Source organism: Talpa europaea (genome assembly GCF_964194135.1).
Source record: "Talpa europaea genome assembly, chromosome: 2".
NCBI lineage: Eukaryota > Metazoa > Chordata > Mammalia > Eulipotyphla > Talpidae > Talpa > Talpa europaea.
Window position 1 is genome coordinate 87,221,335 of NC_140068.1, and position 23,699 is coordinate 87,245,033.

Genomic DNA, 23,699 nt, shown 5'->3' on the forward strand with positions numbered 1-23,699 from the left:
TTATTTCTGTTCAGGACTGTCTTGAAATGTCCAAAGAACCTGTGGATAGAGGCACGGAGTTAAAGGTTGTGTTCCAAGACTAGTAGTTCTCAACCAGCACATTCAAGTGGCAATACCATGACCTTGGCATCCTCCCAAGGAGCCACCATGGGGCAAAAAGACACAATCCACTCTGGGACTTCTCCTCCCCATGCGAAGCCTCTCAACAGCCTGCTCCTCTAGGCTGGCCTTCAGCTTTTATGTTACTTTGTGACAGTTCTTTAACCCACCAGGAGGGAATAAACTCTTTATCAATGGGGCAGCTGCTTGCCAATTTTCAAGCTCTGCAACTTCTGATATCTCATTCTGCAGCTTCTTCTCCTTCTCCTTCACCCAGAAAGGCAAGCTGTAGGAGGAAAACAACACCTAAAGTTTGAGTTTGTCTCATGTGAAATATACAAACACCTTCAGTGGACAGGGTACTATGTCCTCCACCAGTACAAATGCCTGCAACATAGAAGACCAGTGTGAAAAATAAAACACCATGTGAGTTGGGCACCATGTGCCCCTGGGCCAGACCTGGAACCCTTCTCTTCCCTTCTCTGTTCAGGAGGCTAACCCCTGTGGCTTGCATCACTGTGACTCCCCCGCCAAAACACACACACAAACACATACTTATAAGCACCATCTGGCTAATAGGAGACATTAACAGGAGATAAAAAAAAGTGGAAAGAGAGGCCATGATATTTCTACCCAGCTCCTGCATTCCTACCCTATCTCCTGAGGTACCCCAGTTCTTACTGTGGCCACATTCTCCTTGCCACCACTCCTTTTAAATGACCCTTCTCCATCTCTCACCTCTGTGAATCATGTCCCTCTTCTTGCTGTTCAAACCTAGGAGTGGGTAACAGCTTCCCACTGTCAAGAACCTCTTAGGGCTTTGCCCTCCCACATGAGTTCTCAGCCTATCCACACATCTGTAAACAGTCCCTTCGTTACGAACAGTCCCTGTCTTTAGAATCCCCATTGAGGACCGAGATTGCTTTCTATTTCTGTAGACACCCTGTGTCTTCCCAGGTCTGTTGAGATTTGCTTTGTTCTATGTTTTGTTTGTTTACATTTTTAAAAAAAACTGGTTTATTAGGAAAAGGAGAAAGGTAAAAAGAAAGAAAAAAACCACCTGCATAGACAGAAGTAGGCAGTCTAGGGAGGAAAGCTGCTGCTGCTGCTTTGCAAATGGAAAAGATTTGTGAAAGGAAACACCTGCATAGTCACGGGCAGGCAGGAGAGCTGCCAGTCTGTTGAGATTTGAAAGAACATAAGTTGGGCTGTCTTCCAGATAAATCTTCTGGATATGTTTCTAACTTTGCATCCTAGTGAAGTAGAACACACTTTCAAATGCATGTGGAAACTGTCCCTAAATTGAGGCTCTATTAAGTTACAAGGAAAACTTTGATAATTTCCAGGTACCAAAAAGTAAGTACTCCTGTGATGTCTGGGATGAGCTGGAGCGGAGAGATGGAGAATGCTTATATCTTTTGACAATTAAGAATGTTTGTACTGGGGCCTCCCTGGCGGTACAAGGGGTTAAGTCTCAGCACTATGTAGCTATCTGCAACCACTGCAACACAAGTTCAATCCCCAGCCAGGGAGCTACCCACATGGCACAACAGACCTCTCCTGTCTTGCCTACTGCTCCCCTCAGCAGTGTATTTCAGTCAATTGCCTGTTCTGCTCCCTACTCTATCTCTGGTGAATCTGCTCCCCGCTACCTCCACACCTCTGGCCTACACCCCAGCTCTTGTGTGCATAAATGAATAAAATGAATCTTTTTAAAAAAAGAATGTTTGTTCTTTTAACTCAAGCTCAGAGAGGTGCTTCATGACTGGGAAAATGGGCTGATAAACCTGCTGGGGATCAGGAGGTCCCTGCAAGAACAGAGGGGAGGATTACTGCATCGTAAAAGATGGGAGTCAAGGTGTATCATTTAAAGCTGACAAACCAAGAATAGAAGTCCAAGTAAGAAAAGCGGGATGAAGAGCAGTGTAGAAAGATTTTATAATAAAGAACCAGTAGAACAGAAACACCAGCAGTCCTAAATATCAAAAGAAATAATTTTTTAACTTTTGTTGAAGCAATCAAAGAAAATATTCATGCTAAATATATAAAACATAATAAGTTTAATAAAATATTATGACAGAATTGAAATAAAGTATCTGTGAAATCAATAATTGCATATGGCCTTAATTCATCTATTAAAGAAAAAAATTTTGTTCACAAAGCAAAATCCAATTCTGTGTTTAAAAGATTTTAGAACTAGATGTGATTCAAAAGTCTTAAAATAGAAGAAAGGGCAAAAATATTTTAGTCACATATGTAAACAAAACAATGGAAGAGTTGTAATCCATTAAATTAGGCAAAGAAAGATATTTTTATAATGCTAATGAAGATAGAAACACTAATATTTGGACACTTTAACACACCAACTCTCAGTCCAGGCTAGGTCAAGTAGATAAAAATGAAAAAGGAAATATAGGGATGAAACAGCACAATCCATAAGATAAATCTTCTGGATATGTATCTAACTTTGCATCTTAGTGAAATAGAACACACTTTCAAATGCATGTGGAAACTGTCCCTAAATTGAGGATCTATTAAGTTACAAGGAAAACTTTGATAATTTCCAGAAGATGAAAATAATAAAGCCAATATTTTCTGATCACAAGGTGACAAAAGTAAAACTGGATTACAAAATAACCAAAGATCTCTTCTACCTGGAAGAATTTTAAATCTTTCTATTACATAATTTTGAGTCAAAAGTCACCAATACAAACTACATAATTTATCGCTTATATTTTAAAACTACAGAATTTTTTTAAATAGGATAACCTACATATCAAAATTTATAATATAAAAGCAAAGCAGTGGTTAGAAGAAACATTCACAGTCCTTAACACAGATATTAAGAAAAATTAAACAAGTTTAAAATCAATTAAACATCCCATTCAAAAAAGAAAAGAAAAAACAAATAAAATCAAAAAATAGGAAAAGAACAAAAGGAAAGTGAAATGAGAAGGAAGTAAATAATAAAGATGGAAGCAAAGTTTGATTTAGAAAACAGTAAAAGAAAAGTTCTTTAAGAGCACCAACTAGATACACCACTACCTAACTCAATCAAGAAAAAGGAGGATGAAGCACAAACTCAGACAATAAGAAATGAAAAAAACAATTGAAGAAGAGGAAAATTTTGAAGTAATAAGACTATTTTGAACACTTCTATGCAAATTAATTTGAAAACAAAATGAATAATTTTCTAGAAAAATTAAATGTACTGATATAGAGCTCACAGAAGAGATAACTTTCAATGCTCTCCTGCCCTGACTGGTTAGTAGAATTTTGATCAAGGTAAGTAAGGTCCTCAAATTCTTCTACTGGTTACAGCATCGAAGAATACACAGATTACAGTCCATCCTTATTTTAAAAAAATAACTTACTAGGTTGAGCGCTGGGTTGCGAAGCTGCCCGCAGACTCTGCAGCGCCGGTTCGATCCCCGGCTGCTCCCTGACCACTGGAGGAGGGTCCCACATGGCGCACAGACCTCTCCTGCCGTCCGCTGCTCCCCTCAGCAGTGTGTTTCATCAGTCAGCCTGTTCTGTTCCCCGCTCTGGCTCTGGTGAATTCTCTCACCCTCCCTCGCTTCTGACTGTACCCAGTGTTTGTATAAATCAATCAATCAATCAATCTTGTATAAAATAAATAAATATTTTAAAAAAATGAGATTCATTGGTATGATATGACATACATGTAAAAACATATTTTCATGTGAAAGGCAATATTCAAAAGGTAACAACAGTGGTATGGGATGGCAAGACTTGCACAATTGCTATTTTTCCCTCCAGCTTTATCGACATGATAATATTGTGTAAATTTGATGTGTACATTGTGTTCATTCAGTACACATATATTGCAAAATGATGGATTATCTAGTACTATATCACATCATGTAATTACCATTTCTTTGCTTTGAAGAGAACTATGATCTGCTCTCTTAGCAACTTTCAAATACAGTCTTGATAACTATATTCATCATGCTGTGCATTAGTTCCCCACAACTTATTTATGTTATAACTGCAAGTTTGTTTTCTGACCAACATCCCTTTTCTCCTATCCCCAGTTCCTGGTAACCACCATTCTATTCTATTTCTGTAAGTTCAGCTTTTTTAGACTCCACATATAAGTGATAATCACACAGTATTTGTGTTTGTCTGATTCATTTTACTTAGCATAATGCTCTCAAGGTCTATCCATGTTGTTGCAAACATCAGGATATCCTTCTTGATAGTAGCTGAATAATATTTCTATACATACCACATCTTCTTTATTAATTTATCCTTTGATGGACACTTAAGTTGTTCCCATGTCTTGGTTATTATGAGTAATTCTGAAATGAACATGGGAGGACAGAAATTCTTTAGGGTCCTGTTTTCATTTCCTTTGAATATATACCCAGGGCCTCCACGGTGGTGCAGCAGTGCAGCGGGCTGAGTGCAGCACTGTGAAGTTGTCCGCAGCCTCTGCAGCGCGTGTTCAATTCCCGGCCGGCAAGGGAGATACCCACATGGCACAGCTGACCTCTCCTGGCTTACCTGCTACTCCCCTCAGCAATGTTTTCGTTCCGTCTGCCTGTTCTGCTCCCCGCTCTGTCTCTAGTGAATTCTCTCACCCTCCCGTGCCTCTGGCCTGTGCCCCAGTACTTGTATAAATAAATAAAAATCTTTTTTTTTAAGTTTTTTAAAAAAAAATGTATATATACACCCAGAAATGGGATCGCTGGATCATATGGTAATTCTATTTTTAATTTTTTTAAGAAACTCCATACTGTTTTCCATAATGATCACACCCACTTACATTCCCACCAGCAGTGCAAATGGATTCCCTTTCCTCCACATCCTGGTCAATACTTCTTATCTCTTTTTCTTTTTTTATTATTATTACTATTTATTATTTAATGAAGAACCATTGCTTTACATCAAATTTTTTGACAGTATAGGATTTCTTCCCTCAAGTGTTGTCAACACTGCTTTCCTACCGCCAAGCACCCATTGTCCTGTCCCATGGTCCATCGCACTTCCCTGTCCCCCTCCACCGCCCCGCCTGCCTGTTCTCACCCCTTCTCTTTTCCTTCCCACTCCACTCCTGGATGTTTAGGGTCTAAGGTCAACTTTCAAGGTTTTGAGTTTGCATTCCCTGATGGTTATTGATGCTGAACACCTTTTTCATGCACCTGTTGGGCCATTTGATTGTCTTCTTTGGAAAAAAATATCATCAAGTCCTCTGTACACTTTTTATTTAACTGGTTTAGGTTTTGTTTTATTGATTTGTATGCATTCTTAAAATATTTTAGATATATATCTTTTCTCAGTGATGTGACTGCAAATGGCATTATTCTCTTAAGTTATTTTTCTTGATGCTCATTATTTACAAAACAGGATACAACAGATTTTTATGCATTAATCGTGTAGACTGCCAGTTTCTGCTTCTTGTTTATTTCTTCTAGTAGTTTGTTGTTTTTTGGGGTTTTTTGGTGGAGTCTTTAGGGTTATCTATAGATATTATCATGTTATCTGCAAATAATGATAATTTCACATTTTTTGATGTAGACTCCTTTTATTTCTTCTTGTCTAATTGTTCTGGCTGAGACCTCTAATACTAAAATCAATAGAAGTAGTGAAAGTGAAAATCCTTGCCTTGTTATTGATCCTTATTTTTAGCATGTAGGCAGCTGTTTATTTTTAATAAGATATTCTCCTACATTTTTCACAATACTTATATAGGGTTTTTTTTTCTGATTTTTTAATTTTTTTCCCTCCACCAAACCATCCGTGCCCATACCCCATTTGCCTCATCGCTCCCCCCGCCATTCCCCTATTCCCTCTGGTAACCATTATATCCTTTTTGCCAAGTTCAAGTTTTATTCCTTGTATTGTTCGCATATAATTGTTTTTTGGGTATTTATATTACACAAGTGAGAGAAATAATCTGAAATCTATCCTTTTTTGACTGACTTCAAAAGTCAGTCAGTATAATTAATCAGTTATACTTCACTCAGTATAACTAATCAAGGTTCACCCAAATGCCACTTATCTCTCGTAATTGTTTGAGATTGGTTTTGTTTCTCACTGTAGGCCTGCATTGCAATAAATTTCCCTCTTAGTAGTGCTTTTGCTGCATCCCAAAACAATTTTTTTTAATTTCTGCTTTAATTTCCTCATTGGCCAGTGATTATTAAGAAGCATGTTTTTTGATCTTCATGCACTTCAGGTTTTACCTGAAGTTTTATTTTTTTAAGATTTATTTTTATTTATTGATGCATACAAGAACTGGGGTGTAGATCAGAGGTGCAGGGAGTGAGAGGATTCACCAGAGACAGAGTGGGGAGCAGAACAGGAAAATCCACTGAGATGCACTGCTGAGGGGAGCAGCGGGTGAGACAGGAGAGGTCTGCTGTGCCACATGGGTAGCTGCCTGGCCTGGGATTGAACACAGGCCTCAGTGGCTGAGGATAGCTTGATAGCGCTGAGACTTTAACCCCTGAGCCACCAGGGAGACCCACCAGTTTTGTTTTTTGTGGTTGGCTCTAGTTTTATAGCATTATGATTGGAAAAAGTAGTTTATTTTAATCTTCACTGTTCATTGATGCTTGATTTGTGTCCCAACATATGTTCTTTCCTTGAGAATATTCCATATGCACTTGAGAAAAATATAAATTCTGCTGTTTGGGGGTAGATTTAGAATATTTGGTCCATCTGATCTAGTTAATCATTTAAGGTATTGTTTCCTTATTCTCTGTCTTGTTGATCTATCCATAGTTGAAAGTAGAATGTTAAAAATTCCCTGCTATTATGGGCGGTGGGGGGGAGAAGGGAGAAGGATCAAAACAAGGGGGGTGGGAATTGTATGGGGACTTTAGCCAAGGATAAAAATGCATACATTGTGCAAAAATGAAAAATGATGTAAAAAAATATACAAAATAAAATTTTAAAATAATTCCCTACTGTTATTGTCTTATTGTAAATATCATTCTTTAGTTCTATTAATTTTACTATGTATGTTGATGTTCCATCATCTTGTGCATATATATTCATAAGTGTTATATCTTCTTGTGGCATTAAACTCTTAACCATTATGTAGTGGTCATCCATCTATCTTATTACCTTTTTAACTGGCAGCCTCTTTTATCTGATGTAATATAACTGTGTCTGTTTTTTTACTATTATTATAACCATTCGCTTCTAGGACTCTTGCCTCTTTGCCATGTCACTTTTCCTTGCAGAAACAGTGATCCTTGGCTCATTCTTCACTCTTTATCCATATGTGATTTGTGCATATGTGGAGGGGAGGTAAACCTTGTGTCCTTACTCTTCTGCCATCTTGCTGGGACTTAGCCATTGAAACTTTGACAAGGATTACATTGAATAGATCACTTTGACTAGCATAGATATTTCAACAGTATTAATTTTTCTAATCCATGAGCACAGAATCTTTCCCCTTACTTACGTCTTCTCAAATTTTTGTCATCTATGCTTTATAGTTTTAAGTGTACAGATTTTTCACCTGGATTAAATTTATTCCTAATTATATTCTTTTTGATGCTATTGTAAATGGTATTTTTTTCTTAATTTCTTTCTGATAGTTTGTCGTTAGTGTATAGATTTACAACTTATTTGGGTATATTGGTTTTGTATCCTGCAACTTTACTGAATTTGTCTATTCTAACAGGTTTTTTCTTTCTTTATTCTTTTGTTTAGTCTAACAGTTGTTTTTGGTGGGGTCTTTAAGATATTCTATATATAATGTGATATTATCTGCAAGTATAGACAATTTTCCTTCTTCCTTTCTCTTATGGATGCCTTTTATTTCTCTTTCTTATATAATTCTCTGGCTACAACTTCCAATACTATGTTAAATAAAAATGGTAAGAGTAGGTATCTTTTTCTTATTCCTGATCTTACAGGAAAATGTTTCAGCTTTTCACCATTGAGTATGATATAAGTGGTGGGCTTGTAATATATGGTCTTTATTATGATGAGCTATGTTACCTCTATACCTACCTTGTAATTAATTTCTACTTTCATATCACTGAAGTCACAAAAATGCTTGTTAGAAAGTGAAATTATTTATACCAATACATAACTCTTTCTAAGTCAGATCCCCACTTGAGAAAATAAATGAGTTTCAGAATAGGGCTCAACAAAAATATGAGATCAGAGGACTGATACTTCCTTCAAGTAAGAAATCCTCCAATGGCATTCACTTTGCCTCTCAAGTTCTAACCATCTTCCCTGACTACATTCATTTAAGAATGTATCTTGCTTTTCCAGCAAGATCTTATTCTTCAGAAAGAGGAGACAATGCCTTTCAGCTCCATGTAAGCCCACAACTCTCCCTCATAGGGCACACCTACCACAATATGTGGCATCCGGTAGTCTGCCAATCACATCTGCTGAGGATGTGGGCAGCCTCGCTGCCACTCTTCACAGACACTTGCCCTCCAGGGTCCACCAGAAACCTTCTAAACAAACTGCCCCACCCACTCATACAATCCCTTTGTGTTGGGTGTCTATGAACTCCATAAGAGAAAACAATAAATAATTGATAATTTCATAGATAAAATAATACATAACATGATGAATAAACTTACCTAGGAATCTGTGGAAGAGGTTCAAGTGGAATAAATGTATCAAATTTCTTTTCAAAAGGCACTCTAAAAAACAAAAAAGCAACCATAAAAAATTGATGAGGTTTCTACAGCAAAAAAAAAAAAAAAAGAAGAAGAATCAATACATTATTGTGTACAATGAATTGTTTTATTTTCTGCTTTTCATTGTCACATGTGGGCTTTAAAACTGTACAGTCCAGGGGTCTCCCTGGCGGTACAAGGGGTTAAGCACAGCACTAGGAAGCTATCTGCAGCTTCTGCAGCATGAGTTTGATCCCCAGCCAGCCAGGGAGCTACCAACATGGCGCAGCAGACTTCTCCTGACTCGCCCGCTGCTCCCCTCAGCAGTGTATTTCAGTCAGTCTGCCTGTTCTGTTACCCACTCTGTCTCTGGTGAGTCCTCTCACCCCCCAGCACCTCTGGCCTGTACCCCAGTTCTTGTCCGCATAAATAAATTACAAAAAAAAAACCTGTACCGGCCATAATTCTTATATTTTATCAATTTTTGTAAACATCATTAAATCAAACATGAATAATTTTTAAATAGTACTTGTAATGTAATACACCAGCTATTTTTCTTTTAATTTAATGACCCTCTCTTTCCCATCAATTGCTTTGGTCTAACTTTAGATCTAAGTGTAAGTCAACCCAATAGTATTCACTAACCAAAAATCTTATTTGGTGAAAACTGAAAAGTCTTCAGATTTATGGTAATAACAATAGAAGCAAAATTAACAACTGCATTTTTATAGTCAAGATCCTATGTTTAAGTTCAATTATACACACACATATGCATACACTAAGAAAGTAGGTATGGAATTTTTTAGGCATTTTTATCAACCATATCTTGTTGGATCTAACCCATGTAAAATAGTATTTTTATATAGTACAGAGAGATACAATCTTTTAAAGTTAAATAAATAACCCTACTATTAACATATGCTCACACTGAAAAATTCACTGGTGGAAGAGTTGATCCTGCTTTGTGGAAGTCTTTACTCTGTTCTGGGTACATATATGGATTATCTCCTGGTGTTAACTTTGGGATTCCATTCCTGGGATCAATATCTATAAAAGATATTTAAAAACAAAACCATCAAGAGGGCTGAAGATGATATACAGATGTATATCACACATATATGTCTTACAGTTCTGTTGTGATCATCTTGCTTTGAGGAGAAGATAAATGTGTGGACCTATATTTGGGGACATTTTCTAAAAGGTGTTGTTATGATTACCTCACCCTGGGAAAGAAGAATAGCTTAAGGGTGGATGAAATGTTTTGGTTGAAAAATGATCAGTGAGGCCTCCCTGGTGGTGCAAGGGGTTAAAATGCAACCTATGAAGCTATTCGCAGCCACTGCAGCACGAGTTTGATCCCCAGCGAGGGAGCTACCCACATGGCACAGCAGACCTCCCATGATTCGCCCACTGCTTCCCTCAGCAGTGTATATCAGTCAATCTGCCTGTTCTGTTCTCCACTCTGTTTCTGGTGAATCCTCTCAACCCCCCACACCTGTGGCCTGTACCCCAGTTCTTATATGCATAAATAAATAAATCTTAAAAAAAAAAAAAAACAGGGATGGAAAGAACACAAGGGACCATGGTGATGGTTCACAGGTGATTTGGTGGTGGGAAATTTACAGAGAATACACCTGAGGGGAGAAATCAAGTACTGTACAGAAATGAACAACTATGTAAGAAAATTTAAAAATTAATTTAAAAAATAATCAGTGAATCAGAGGCATTTGCAATGATGAGCAAGAACTCTGACTTGAAATCCTTCCATTCCTGAGCATCAGTGTACTTTGAGTCCCTGAGTTCTATAAAGCTCTGGAAGCAATTGAAATTGGGGCTCTGACGCTGCCCGGAGTTCAGGAAGAACTCAACTAATGAGAGTCCTGTTCCTCCTGCTTCAACAATTGGGGCCATTTAGTAACAGGAGGTAGATCTGTTACTAAGGAATCAGGAGAAAGCCCACTGCCACTGAGCACATGCCGATTACTCAGTCCCTTCAATGCCCCGGAACAAGAAACTAATCGCATGAGCTCAGAAGGAGCCATCCTGGCACGGATGGTCATTTAAACCTGCCCCTTGACACCAGGTGCACCTCCCAAGAGAACAGCATGGACTGAGAGACTAGCCAGCAGGGGAATCAGAAGCAGGATTGAGTGGCTGGAAGCACAACCTTCTTTGCCCACACATCCAATAAGTAGGCCTTTAAAAAAAAAACTTACTTTGCTGTTACTCAATTTAATGGTACCTCCAATATGCAAGCCAAAGGGAGAGCTGGGGAAGATTTTTTATAAGCTGTTTCCTACCTACCCAAATTCCTCTACCTAACTCAGACAAGCACTCTGCACAACAGGTAGTAGTACTGCACAGTAGTGCAGTAGTACTGCACAATTAAATACTGGAGTATTTAATTTTTTATGTTTCTCTTTCTAAAGCCTTTTCAATAGGTAAGCTTCTTCATCTAAACTTTTTATTAGCTCTTAAGTATAGTCACAGCATCAATTATCCTCAGTGCCTGCTGGGTATGAGGTGACAAGGAGTCAAAGCAAGGAGAGAGGAATGACTATTTTTAAATCCCAAACCAGGGAACTGTCAAGTAAGGTCAGGTGACAGCGAGAGGTGGTGAGAGGGGTTTGACCTTCAGAGCAGTCATGCCTGAGTTCAGATCCATTTCTGCAATTTCTAGTTCTGTGAACATGAGCCATTTATTTAACTTGCATAAGCCTTCATATCCTTAAAACTGTTTATTTCAAATGTCCAATTTACAGTGTTAGTGTGAGTACTAAATGAGAGTAATCTGTGCACATAATTGTCATTCAAGAAATGGCAGCACCTACTTGAAATTAGGAGTAGGCTAATATGACCTAACTCACAATTTTTTTTAGTCTGGAAAATTAAATTGCCATCTAGCTAACATATAAAGGGAATACTATCTAGTTGAAGAAATGAGACATGGGGCCTCCCCTGGTGGCGCAGGAGGTTGATCGCCGCACTGTGAAGCTGTCTGCAGCCTCTGCAGTGCCAGTTCGATCCCGGCCGGCCGGCGAGGGTCCCACTTGGTGGGGCAGACCTCTCCTGTCACGCCCGCTGCTACCCTCAGCAGTGTATTTTGTCAGTCTGCCTGTTCTGTTCCCCGCTCTGTCTCTAGTGAATCCTCTCACCCTCCTGAGCATCTGGCCTGTACCCTGGTTCTTGTATAAAATAAATAAATAAATCTTTGAAAAGAAAAAAAAGAAATGAGACATTAATAATTAAATAAAAACAGTAGTTACAAGATTTTAGCATACCTGAGAACTACCTAAGCAGCTGTTTAAAAATGCAGCTTCCTGGGTCACAACCCAAGAAATTCTGTTTCAGGTCTGAAATAGTTCGCACAACCAGCATATTTTCACAAGCTCTCCTGTTGATTATGACACAGGTGATCTGAGAACAACATGTAGGTATATACTATTATAGAAGATCTCACGAGATACTGTCAGCAAGTAGTGTACAATATCACAAAAGAAGAAATGCCCAGTGTCAAAGTTAACAATATTAAGTAATACAGTGAGATGAAGGAAGAACAGAAATAGAGAAAAACCATTGTGTTTGATGGTTAAAAAGTCATTGCACAGCATCACCTAGGAAGTAATCACACTAAGAGGAATCAAGCTTATAGGTCCAATCGTGAGTTACAGGAAATGCACAGGACAGAGGCACCTGTACAAGGGTACAAGGGGTGTAATAGACCAAATCTTGACTGTGGCAAACTCTACAAGACAAATGACCAAATAAATTGTGGGGGGAAAAAAGAGATTGAAGACCAGCTTAACTAATTGCTAATTGTATATCTTGTTTGAATCCTTTCTCAAATAAAATGTAGATATTTTAAAAATATGACATTTGTAGAAATAGAAGAAGACACAAAGAAATGGAAAGGCATCCCCTGCTCATGGATTGGAAGAATAAATATTATGAAAATGGCCATCCTACCAAAAGCAATATATAGATTCAATGCTATTTCAATAAAAATTTCAATGTCATTTTTCAAAGAAATAGAACAATTATTGATGAAATTCATATGGAATCACCAAAAACCCCGAATAGCCAAAGCTCTCCTGAAAAAAAAAAAAAGAAGGGAATGGAAGCATCACACTCCCAGACTTCAAACTATACTACAAAGCCATAATCATCAAAACTGCATGGTATTGGAACAAAAACAGACACACAGACCAATGGAATTGAATAGAAAATCCAGAAATAAACCCACAGATTTATGGTCAACTAATCTTTGACAAAGGAGCAAAGAATATGCATTGGAGCAAAGAAAGTTTGTTCAATAAATGGTGCTGGGAAAACTGGGTTGCTACATGCAAAAGAATGAAGATTGACTGCTACCTCACACCATGCACAAAAACCAACTCAAAATGGATTAAAGAACTAGACATAAGACCTGAAACCATAAAATACATAGAAGGAAATACAGGCGAAACAATACATGATATGCACATCAAAGACATCTTTACAGACACATCACCCAAAGCAGTGATAGTGAAGGCAAAGATAAACAGCTGGGACTATATCAAATTAAAGAGCTTCTGCACAGCAAAAGAGACAATAACAAAATCAAAGAGAAACCCCACCGACTGGGAGAACATTTTTGCACACAACACTAATGATAAAAGGACTGATCACAAAAATCTACAAAGAGCTGATGAGACTCAACACAAACAAAGAAAATAATCCAGTCAAAAAATGGGCAGAAGAGCTAAAAAGAAACTTCTCTGAAGAGGAAATGCAAATGGCCAACAGGCATTTGAAAAAATGTTCAACATCACTTGTAAACAGGGAAATGCAAATAAAAACTACAATGAGATACCATCTTACACCAGTGAGAATGGCACATATTAAAAAAAAACTAGCAACAACAAATGTTGGCGAGGGTGTGGAGAAAAAGGAACTCTCCTGCACTGCTGGTGGGAGTGCAAACTGGTCCAACCACTATGGAAAGCTGTGTGGAGATTCCTCAACCTGCTAAAGATAGAACTTCCATATGATCCAGCAATTCCACTCCAAGATATTTACCCAAAGGACACAGAAACATCAATTCCAAAGAGCACCTGCACCCCTATGTTTATAGCAGCACAATTTACAATAGCTAAGCTTTGGAAACAACCCAAATGCCCAAAAATAGATGAGGATCAAGAAGATGTGGTACATATACACCATGGAATATTACTCAGTATTCAAAAAAGATAAACACATGCAATTTGCAGCAACATGGATGGCGCTGGAAGAGATCATGCTCAGCGAAGCAAGCCAGAAAGAAAAAGAAAAATACCGGATGGTCTCACTCATAGCAGGAATCTAGAAAACTTAAATAAGAGACCAGGAAAAAGAATAACTATAAAAAAGAAAAAATTAAAAAAAAATCAAAATCAGCAAACAACTATGAACCAGAGACACTCTATGGGGAGTGGGGGGCAGGGAAAGGAGGGATTTGGGTCAAAATAATGGGGGTGCAATTGTATGGGGAATATAAAAATAAAATTAAAAAATATATATGACATTTGCGAGACAATTAAATACTTGAAGAATAAACATTGTTGATATTAAGTAATTATTGTTGATTTTTTTAAGAAATGAGAAAGGTATTTTGGTCATGTCAATAAAATAATATTGTACAACATAATGGAAATAACCCTTATCCGATATGGAGAGGAGTAAGGAGAGGGTAGGACTGTAGTCCTGGAGCTTTGGTGGAAGGTGGGTGAAGCATGTGTGTGCATTAAGGTATGAAGTTGTTCTTCTAAAATTATATAGGATATAGTTATGTAAATGAATAGCATATCAATAAAGCTTTGCTTAAAGAAAACAATATTCCTTACCCATTAGAGGTTCATACTGGTATATTACAGATTAAATATCTGGAATTTGCTTTAATTCTAAGGAATTAAACTTCTAAGGAAGTTCTCCTGCCCACCTGTGACTATGCAGGCACCTCTTTTTCTTTCTCCTTTTCCTAATAAACCTGTCCTTTTAAATGTGAAAAATGAAATAAAATAAAAGAATCCCGGGCCTCCCCGGTGGCGCAGCGGTTGAGCGCTGGGTTGCGAAGCTGCCCGCAGCCTCTGCAGCGCCGGTTCGATCCCCAGCTGCTCCCCTGCCACCGGAGGGAGGAGGGTCCCACATGGCGCGCAGACCTCTCCTGCTGCCCGCTGCTCCCCTCAGCAGTGTACTTCGGTCCTTCTGCCTGCTCTGCTACCCGTTCTGGCTCTGGTGAATTCTCTCGCCTTCCTCCCGCCTTCTGACTGTACCCAGTGCTTGTATAAATAAATAAATAAATCTTTAAAAAAAAAAGAATCCCTGGGAAAAGATGGAGAGAGATGAAACAAGATTAGCCATGTGTTGATGGATGCATTATACTCTTCAAATTGGGCATGTGTTTGAAATGTCTCTAATAAAAAGTGTTTCTTTTTTTAATAAAGGTAGAATAGGGGTTACCAATATAGTGGAGGGAAGAAAGCTGCTATATGTGGGGAGAGGGAAGGCTGAGGAAAGGGCCTATTGGAAACTTTCAATAGAAAGAAAATTTCGATTTTAGGCACTGCGGAGGATGCAGGACTCCCCTGAAGACTCCCTATCAGTGACTGCTCCCACCTGCCCTAATCTTGCTTTTCATGTATTCCCTATCCAAACAAGCCTTGGTCTTCAAACTCTTTTGTTTTCTGCTGAATTTAAAAATCTATTTTAAAAACTAAAAAATGAGAACTTCCTATTTCTTTCTTTTTTTTTATTCCTGCTACAGCAATCCTATTCATCCCCAAAGCAATAGCTACCTCATACACAGGTATTTCTGTAGAAAAGTATGCCACAAATGGTCTGTCTGCACTCAGCAATTATTTAAGATCTTTCACAAAATTGATTATGGCTAGGCTGGCGCACAGAACCCACCAAGTTACACACCAAGGAGGTGGGGGGAAGAGAGAGAGAGATCTATATATATATCATGATATATATTATACACATATACATATATCACATATATGCATATATAGTATATAAAATTTTAGATATACAAATGCTCATGTCATTTATCTTTAATTAAATAAACTACAAAATAGCAACATTAACATGTACTGCAAGCTAAAGTTTATAGGATGCTTTCTTTGTAGAGAATATAAAGTAAAATTTAAATGCATGTGATGGGCAGCATCTAATTAAAACATAAATTATTTTCTTTGGACTTCAATGAGGTTTTCTATTAATAAGTATTTCAGAGAACTTATCTGCTGACTTAAATGTCACATTAGCATTTTTTGAAATTCAGAGAAAAATAAAAATATGGATCAGCATATGTTGTGAGTTCTATGCCAAAAAGTACAGCCTGCCAGCCATCCCCTTCACTTTCCTATCTTCCCGGCTGCTCTAGGGTGGCATGGAGACTTCCCAGGGCTGCCCTCAGCTATGGAATGCTGGGTCTGCTGAATCATGATGCAAGAATATTCTTCGGCACGGACAGTCAAGGAGCAGGAGGAAAACATTACCATATTTCTTCCTTCCAAAGCACTTGTCCACTGTCCTCTCTGAGACAGACCTCCTGTTGCCCAGGTAGAGTCCGCTAAAGAAGCACTGCTTTCCAACATGGTAGGTGTGGAGATTGCTGCTGAACCTCGGGTAAAATGTCCACTCGGGACGCTGTCCATCTTCTGTAAGATGTCAGAAAGCCTTCATTAGCACCTCCCCCAGACTCGTAATGCAACCGGATGACAAATGTAAAAACTCCCCAGGAACTATGTGACTGTACAAATTTATCAACATGTATATTTCTTGGTTCTACATGAGGCAGCGTTAACCTCTGGGAGACAAGCGCAAAAGAGAGGGAAGTGGGGAGAAAGTTATATAAGAGCTCTCTTCTCTTTTATTCCCTTTTTTACTTTCTTCTCCAAAAACAAAGCCCATTTTATGGTTCGAAGTGATATATGAGTTGGGAAGCTCAGAGACAGTTTTACAAGTGCCAATAAAAACCCAACCTTCATTCTGATAAGTTAGCCAGTAGAACAGAATGCCCAGCAGGCAGCCATGGGATCCTAACTGGATGGAATATGGGGTTGGCAGCAACACAGGCACATCACACACTAGAGTGACACTGACAAGAGAAGACGTGAGAACAGCTGCTGAGTCACCTCAGCCAAGTCACTGGACCTCTCTGTGACTCTGGGTTTCATTTGATTTTTTTCACACAAAATTGCTAAATTGATTTTAAACAATGAAAGATCTAACAGCTCCAGGGTTTCTTGAGAAACACTTGGGCTCTGTGGTGGCCAAGAAAGAACACAAGATTTGGAAGCAGGTAAGTCTGGATTCTAATCCCATTGCTCTGCTTCCTAGCTATGCGTACTTGTGTCTCTGAAACTTGTGTGTCAAGTGGATAAGTCTGCATTCACCATATACAGCTATATGGATTGACACAGAAGCCCATCGTTTATTTACTTTGAATGAAAGCAATACATACTACTTTCTACTAGCAAAAACCGAAATACATATATAATATATAGACATATATTACATATAATATATACTACAACCCAAATATATATGTGTGTATATGTGTGTACATGTACTATATGCATACTCTCTTTGTGATGTCATATATGTCTATTTGGGTTATAGTATACATATGTAGTGTACATACACATATACATTTCAAAATTCTGGAGGAATATTTCACTGGACCCTTATTTACTGAAGAATGTAAATATGGGTTTTTAGAGAATCACATTTGTTTTGATAAACATACAACTCTAACTCCCCAGAAGAGTTGTTGTGTGAATTAGAGATGAAATAGTCAAATGCCCAGCACTCAGTAGGTCTCCAATGGATGGCACCCGATATCATGGCAGATTTCTGAAAGGACCCCGGTGTGGAGGTACATGGAGGAGGGTCTCTGAACTCACTTGTCAGCAACTTAAGCAGGCTAAATTCCTCAGGATTTTTATCCTTCTGGACTTCATGAAATGAGATTTCAGAGGAGTGACCAGAATGTGAGGAGGAAGACTTCACATCCAAATCTGCAGCAGGGCTAGACAGGTAGCAGAAGGATTATTTTCTTCTCTATGCTTAAATTGGTAAGCAGAACTTGATCTCTATCTTGCGCTGGAATTGCCCTCACTGATGAAAAGAGAACTAGACCCACTTCCCTAAAAAAGTCCATGAACATATGATTTTTTATTCACAATTTAAGAGGACTGAAACATATTCAAAAGATGCATGCTTGCAAAAATACCTTCTCAAAAGTTTAACACAGAATTACCACACCACCTAGCAATTCCACCCCTGTGCATATACCCAAAAGAATTGAAAACAAAGACTCCAACAGATATTTGCATATGAATGTTCATTGCAGCATTATTCATAATAGCCAAAAGGTGGAAACAACCTAAATGTCCTTCATCAGATGAATGAATAAACAAAATATCTTATTTACCCGCAATGGAATATTATCCAGATACAAAAAGGAATGAAGTTCTGATACATGTTACAACATGGATGGACCTTGAAAACATTATGTGAAGTGACATAGCCAATAGAAAAGGACAAATATTGTATGATTCCAGTTATATGAAATATCTAGAATAGGTAAATTCATAGAGACAGAATGTAGATTAAAATACCAGAGGCTGTGGGGAGAGAAACGAGAAATCATCGTTTAATGGGCACAATGTTTCAGTCTGGGTGTTGAAAATTGATAATACTGGTGATTATACAACATCGTAAATATAATTATCTAAACCCAGATCATCTCACTCCAGAATCCATTTTCTTGCCCAACATGTCATGCTACGTCTTCGTCTGTTGGCTTCCTGGTGAGGATTTACCCCAACACTTACAGCTCTTCACTGGACGTCCCTACACAGAGTCAGAGCTGGATTTGCAATCTAGCTCTATATTATGTTGCCTAAAAATCATAAAGAACCTAGTTCAACAACTCACAAGTCTTCTGTAGTTTAATCTCCAGTTTCCAATAAATAGGACAGAAAAAATAAATTTGAATATTAATGCCTGTACATTTTTGTGGCATGCAGATAGAGAAAAAAATGCAATAACTCAGTGCCCCCAGATCAGAACATGACACTTTAACATTGGCGAAATATGACCCTCCCAATTCTTTACTTTATTTTTTTATTTATTATTTTTTATTTTTTTAAATATTTATTTTTATTTATTTATACAAGCACTGGGTACAGTCAGAAGCGCGGGAGGGTGAGAGAATTCACCAGAGCCAGAGCGGGGAGCAGAGCAGGCAGAAGGACCGAAGTACACTGCTGAAGGGAGCAGCGGGCGGCAGAGAGGTCTGCGCGCCATGGGGGACCCTCCTCCGGTGGCCGGGGAGCAGCCGGGGATCGAACCAGCACTGCAGAGGCTGCGGGCAGCTTCGCAGCCCAGCGCTCAACCGCTGAGCCACCGGGGAGGCCCCTAATTCTTTACTTTAAATATTATGTTAAAAATCTCCTAAATCTGTTTTAAATATCGTTGAACAAACTGTGCATTTTGCCCAGGTTCACACAGATACAAGGGGCAGAACTGGGATCTGAACCCAGACCACCTCACTCCAGAATCCATTTTCTCGCCAGACACGTCATGCTACCTCTCCGACTGTTGGCTTCCTGGTAAGGATTTACCCCAACACGTCTGGATGCTTACTTACTCAAGGGCAACAGACATCCTGCCTGGGCCTGTAGGCTTTCTGACACTTAGATCTGTTTCAACAGAAGATGAGGAGCTAACCCTTCTGCCAGAGGATGTTTTGTTCACAAAGCATTCCTTAGATTCCAAAAAATCATTGTGTTTAGTTCCTGCAACACATAGATATCACCATTTGATTATAGTTATGAAAATACCTTCTACTCTATTTTGTTCCCTAAATATATATATTTTTTCTAAAAGAAACTAACATTTGTTGAGCATTTATTATGTACTGGGGATTATGTTAACCTCTTACACACATTATCCTACTTGATTTCCATAATGACCTACAGACAGTGATATTGTTTATCCTTCCATCTCACAGATGAGGAAATGAAGGCTCAAGAGGTTAATCAACTCTCCTAAGAACTCATGGGAAGTAAGCACCTGGGCCCAGATTTGATCACAGTTGTTGTGACACCAAAGTCTAAAATCTTAACCACTGTGCAAGTCTGGTCGCCTCTCCATAGCCTCCACTGCCTACTCTGAATTAAGTGGAAGAGGTATCTGAATCCAGTTATATATCACTATACATTGTATTGAGTCCCTCAATTCAATTTTTCAAATAATTTGTTCATAGAAAGACTGATAACTAACAAAAAATAAATAAAACTGCCATCAGAAATTTCTACTGGATTCCCCTCACACTATAGTGTGGTCATCCATTTATAGACACATTTTTTCACCAGACTATGTCTTATTCATCTCAGTAACCCCCAGAACAGTGCCTGACGCAAAGTAAATGCTTAATAATGTTTCAGCAAGTAAATGAAAAAGAATTATAACTCCCCACTCACTTAATTTATAAGTAAGGGCATCCTAAAAGCCAATCCCTATCAGATTAAGCAAAGTGTACCCATTACCTTTACTCTGCTATCTAAGCACAAACTACTGCTTTATGAAAGTCCATTTGTACTTTCACCATTTTATATTGGTGTGTGTCTTGTCCAGCCACTTAAAAAATGTTAGATGAATGCATATCGCATTTCTTTATTCATAAAGTTATACAGGTTACAAAATGTAACCCCTGATTATAAGAAAATGGTAAGAAATAACAGTCAGACTTAAGTGACTTGAGTATATTTTTAGACTGACCACTGTTTCCCCCACATATTATCATTTTTCACATGTATACAGCATATACTATGTGCCTGCCATCTGCAGATTCCCACTATGGGTGGGTCTACTGCTTTTTTATTTACTTTTTATCATGTCACTCTCAAATTCACATAGCTAGTGAATCATATCTTTTCATTGTTAATAAAGTCCCAACCCTATCACCAAGCCTTTTTACTCTAAAGATTTTGCCTGTGATTCTATATAATTTAAAGGCCAGCTAAGCTACTTCCTCTCCTCACAATGCCCCAATTCTGGGTTTCTTGGGATATCGTTTTTTTAAGATTTATTTATTTATGCATACAAGAGCTGGGGTATAGGCCAGAGATGCAGGGGGTGAGAGGATTCTCCAGAGACGGAATGAGGAACAGAACAGTCAGATTGACTGAAGTACACTGCTGAGGGGGGCAGCGGGCGAGTTAGGAGAGGTCTGCTGTGCCATGTGGGTTGCTCCCTGGTGGGCCAGGGATCTAACTTGTGCTGCAGAGGCTGCGGATTGCTTCATAGTGCGGTGTTCAACACCTTGGGCCACCAGGGAGGCCCTTGGGGTATCATTTAAGAACTGTCTGCATCAGAATTACCTAGGAGACCTGTTAAAAATGAGCTCTCCTAATCCCATTATAGACCCATTGAATCAGAGTCTCACAGAAGTAAAGCCTGGAAATATGCATTTTTGAACAAGTGCCCCTTCCACAGGGTACTGGGGCTCACATTTGGCAGTGATTTTCTTCTTCAATTCTAGCTCCATCACTGTATTGTATTCTATCTTGTTCCATTTCCTGATTTCCCCATTTCTCAGGGTTTCCCAAGTATGCCAGGCTATGAGAATCACCTTGGGATATTTAACATCCCAGCTCTACCTCAGACTTTCAGGGGAAGACCTGCGGATCAGTTTGTTTAAGAAGCACCTTGGATGATTCTTAGGGCCAGCCAAGTGTGAAAGAGCCAAGGGATGTGAGGTTCCCCCAATAATGACTGCAGGACCCCTACTGTCCACGGATGGGAGCAGCAGGGCTGTCACTGAGAGTCTCCCACCAGCACACTGCTCCAGGTGCCTGACCTGCAGCCCCCAAGGCCACGAGTTTCCTGGGCTCTGGGAGGCTCAGACGGGAACTGAGACCCTCCTTGTGTGTGTGTCTGCAGAAGAGTTGCCCCCTGAGGACCTTCCCTTGTCCCACTGAGCTTAGTTCTCCAGGCAAGACCTCCCTTGGTGTAGGGAGCCTGACACAGCCCAGGCCCTCAAGAGCGGAAGCCCACATCCACTGAGGGGCCAGACCAGGGGCCCAGCTCCGCGTGCACCCCAGCCAGCTCAGGCTGCAAATGAAAACTTCACAGCCATGCACACACACACTGCCTGCACACATACCACCAACAACACACGTTGTAGAGCCAAGAGCAGCCCCAGGTGAGCGACTTTTGTATGTAAAGTTTAAGGATGCCTTAAACTTGGCATTGTTTGATGCATGAAGAGGGAATTGAGTGAAACCCAGCAGAGAGGGCATAAAGGGGCAGTGTTGAGAAAAGGAGAGCACAGGCCCCTGACAGCCAACATAGTTGCCACCTACATACTAAGCCGCAAAAGTAGTATCAACAAAAATACCGTAGACCATAGTCTCTGAGAACAATGCAACACAATTAAAAATCAATAATAAAAAGACAGCCAAAAACCAGCCAAAAATTTAGAAATTCAAACCATACTTCTAAATACATAAAAGAAGAAAATCTAATGGCAATCACAAGCACATAATGATCAATGACATAAATACTATATATCAAAATCTGTGGGATTTTACTAAAGCAGTAACTAGAAATTAGAGCTTTAAATGCATACACCATACTTCGCTGAATATAAGACACTATCAATTGTAATAGCATTATTATCTACCAGAAAGAACAAAGACTGCCAATTAAACTATGACACTACGACTTATCACTTGTAATTATTATTTTATACTCATTGAAGCACTCTTTCAGGCTTTAATAAAGATTTTAAGCACATGTTACTTTATATATATGTGTATATAGATATATGGAAAATAAAAGTGACAAATTTGATTAAGGCATCCTTAAACTTTACATACAAAAGTCTTATTACTGAACCATTTTAAAATACAATCACTAATTGATCTCTGTGCAACAAGAACATGGGTGAAGCAGCCTTTTCTTCAATGAGTGATCCCCTATTGCCAGACGAGGGACACACATTCTGCATTATTCAGTGCTCATATAGAAGATTCTGGCAACTACTTCACACCTACTTCTGGGCTACAGCCCTGGAAAGACCAATCCAACTTCAAAGATGCAAACTGTGAAAAGTGTCCATCTAAGAATTAACAGGTGACAGTGTTAAAAAAAAATTCCAAAATGAATGAGCTAAGCTATCAATTCAAGAAATAAGGGGAAAAAAATAAACCCTCAAAATGATTAGGAAGGAAAGCATAAAATGAAAGCAGCAATGAATGAAATAAAGATCAAAACTATGGCTTCATGGAAAAAACTAATGATGTAGAAACACAAGTTTCAAGGGGGAAAAAATGAACACAAGGAAACTACTAGGAATGAAAAGGAGGCCATAATTACAGGTAAAGTAGAAATAATTCTATACATAAAGAATTTGAGTACCAGAAATGTCAAATAACATCAAGGTAAGAGAGTTATGAAGTACAGTTTATAAAATGTAGTTTAATGTTATAGTAATCAAGATGGCAACAACACAAATCCTAATAGATAATTCCATAGAACAAAATATAAAATCTTGATAGAATAAAATTTTATATGATAACAGTGACTTTTTATCTAAGTGAAAAAAGGATGATTAAAAAAAATTGCTGAACAACAACAAATGCTAGTGGCAAAGTTAATTTTAGTGGCAAAGTTTGAAGTGGCGAGGATGTGGAGAGAATGGAACTCTCCTACACTGCTGGTGGGAGTGCAAACTGGTCCAACCACTATGGAGAGCTTTGTGGAGATTCCTCAACCTGCTAAAGATGGAGCTTCCATCTGATCCAGCAATTCCACTCCTAGGTATCTACCCAAAGAATACAGAAACATTAATTCCAAAGGGCACCTGTACACCTATGTTTATAGCAGCACTGTTTACAACAGCTAAGCTATGGAAACAACCCAAATGCCCCAAAATAGATG

General features: G+C 38.7%; 1 protein-coding gene across 1 annotated transcript in view; it reads right to left on the reverse strand.

The window, feature by feature from the left end:
• The window catches only part of SPATS1 (spermatogenesis associated serine rich 1), a gene marked incomplete at both ends in the record, with an annotated part of 36,768 nt that continues 13,069 nt past the window's right edge, over positions 1-23,699 (reverse strand). Inside the window, 7 exon segments of the mRNA XM_084258971.1 lie at positions 1-39; positions 247-385; positions 8,682-8,744; positions 9,647-9,767; positions 16,241-16,402; positions 17,651-17,775; positions 19,402-19,549. Of these exon segments, the coding sequence (XP_084115097.1) occupies positions 1-39; positions 247-385; positions 8,682-8,744; positions 9,647-9,767; positions 16,241-16,402; positions 17,651-17,775; positions 19,402-19,549 (797 nt within the window).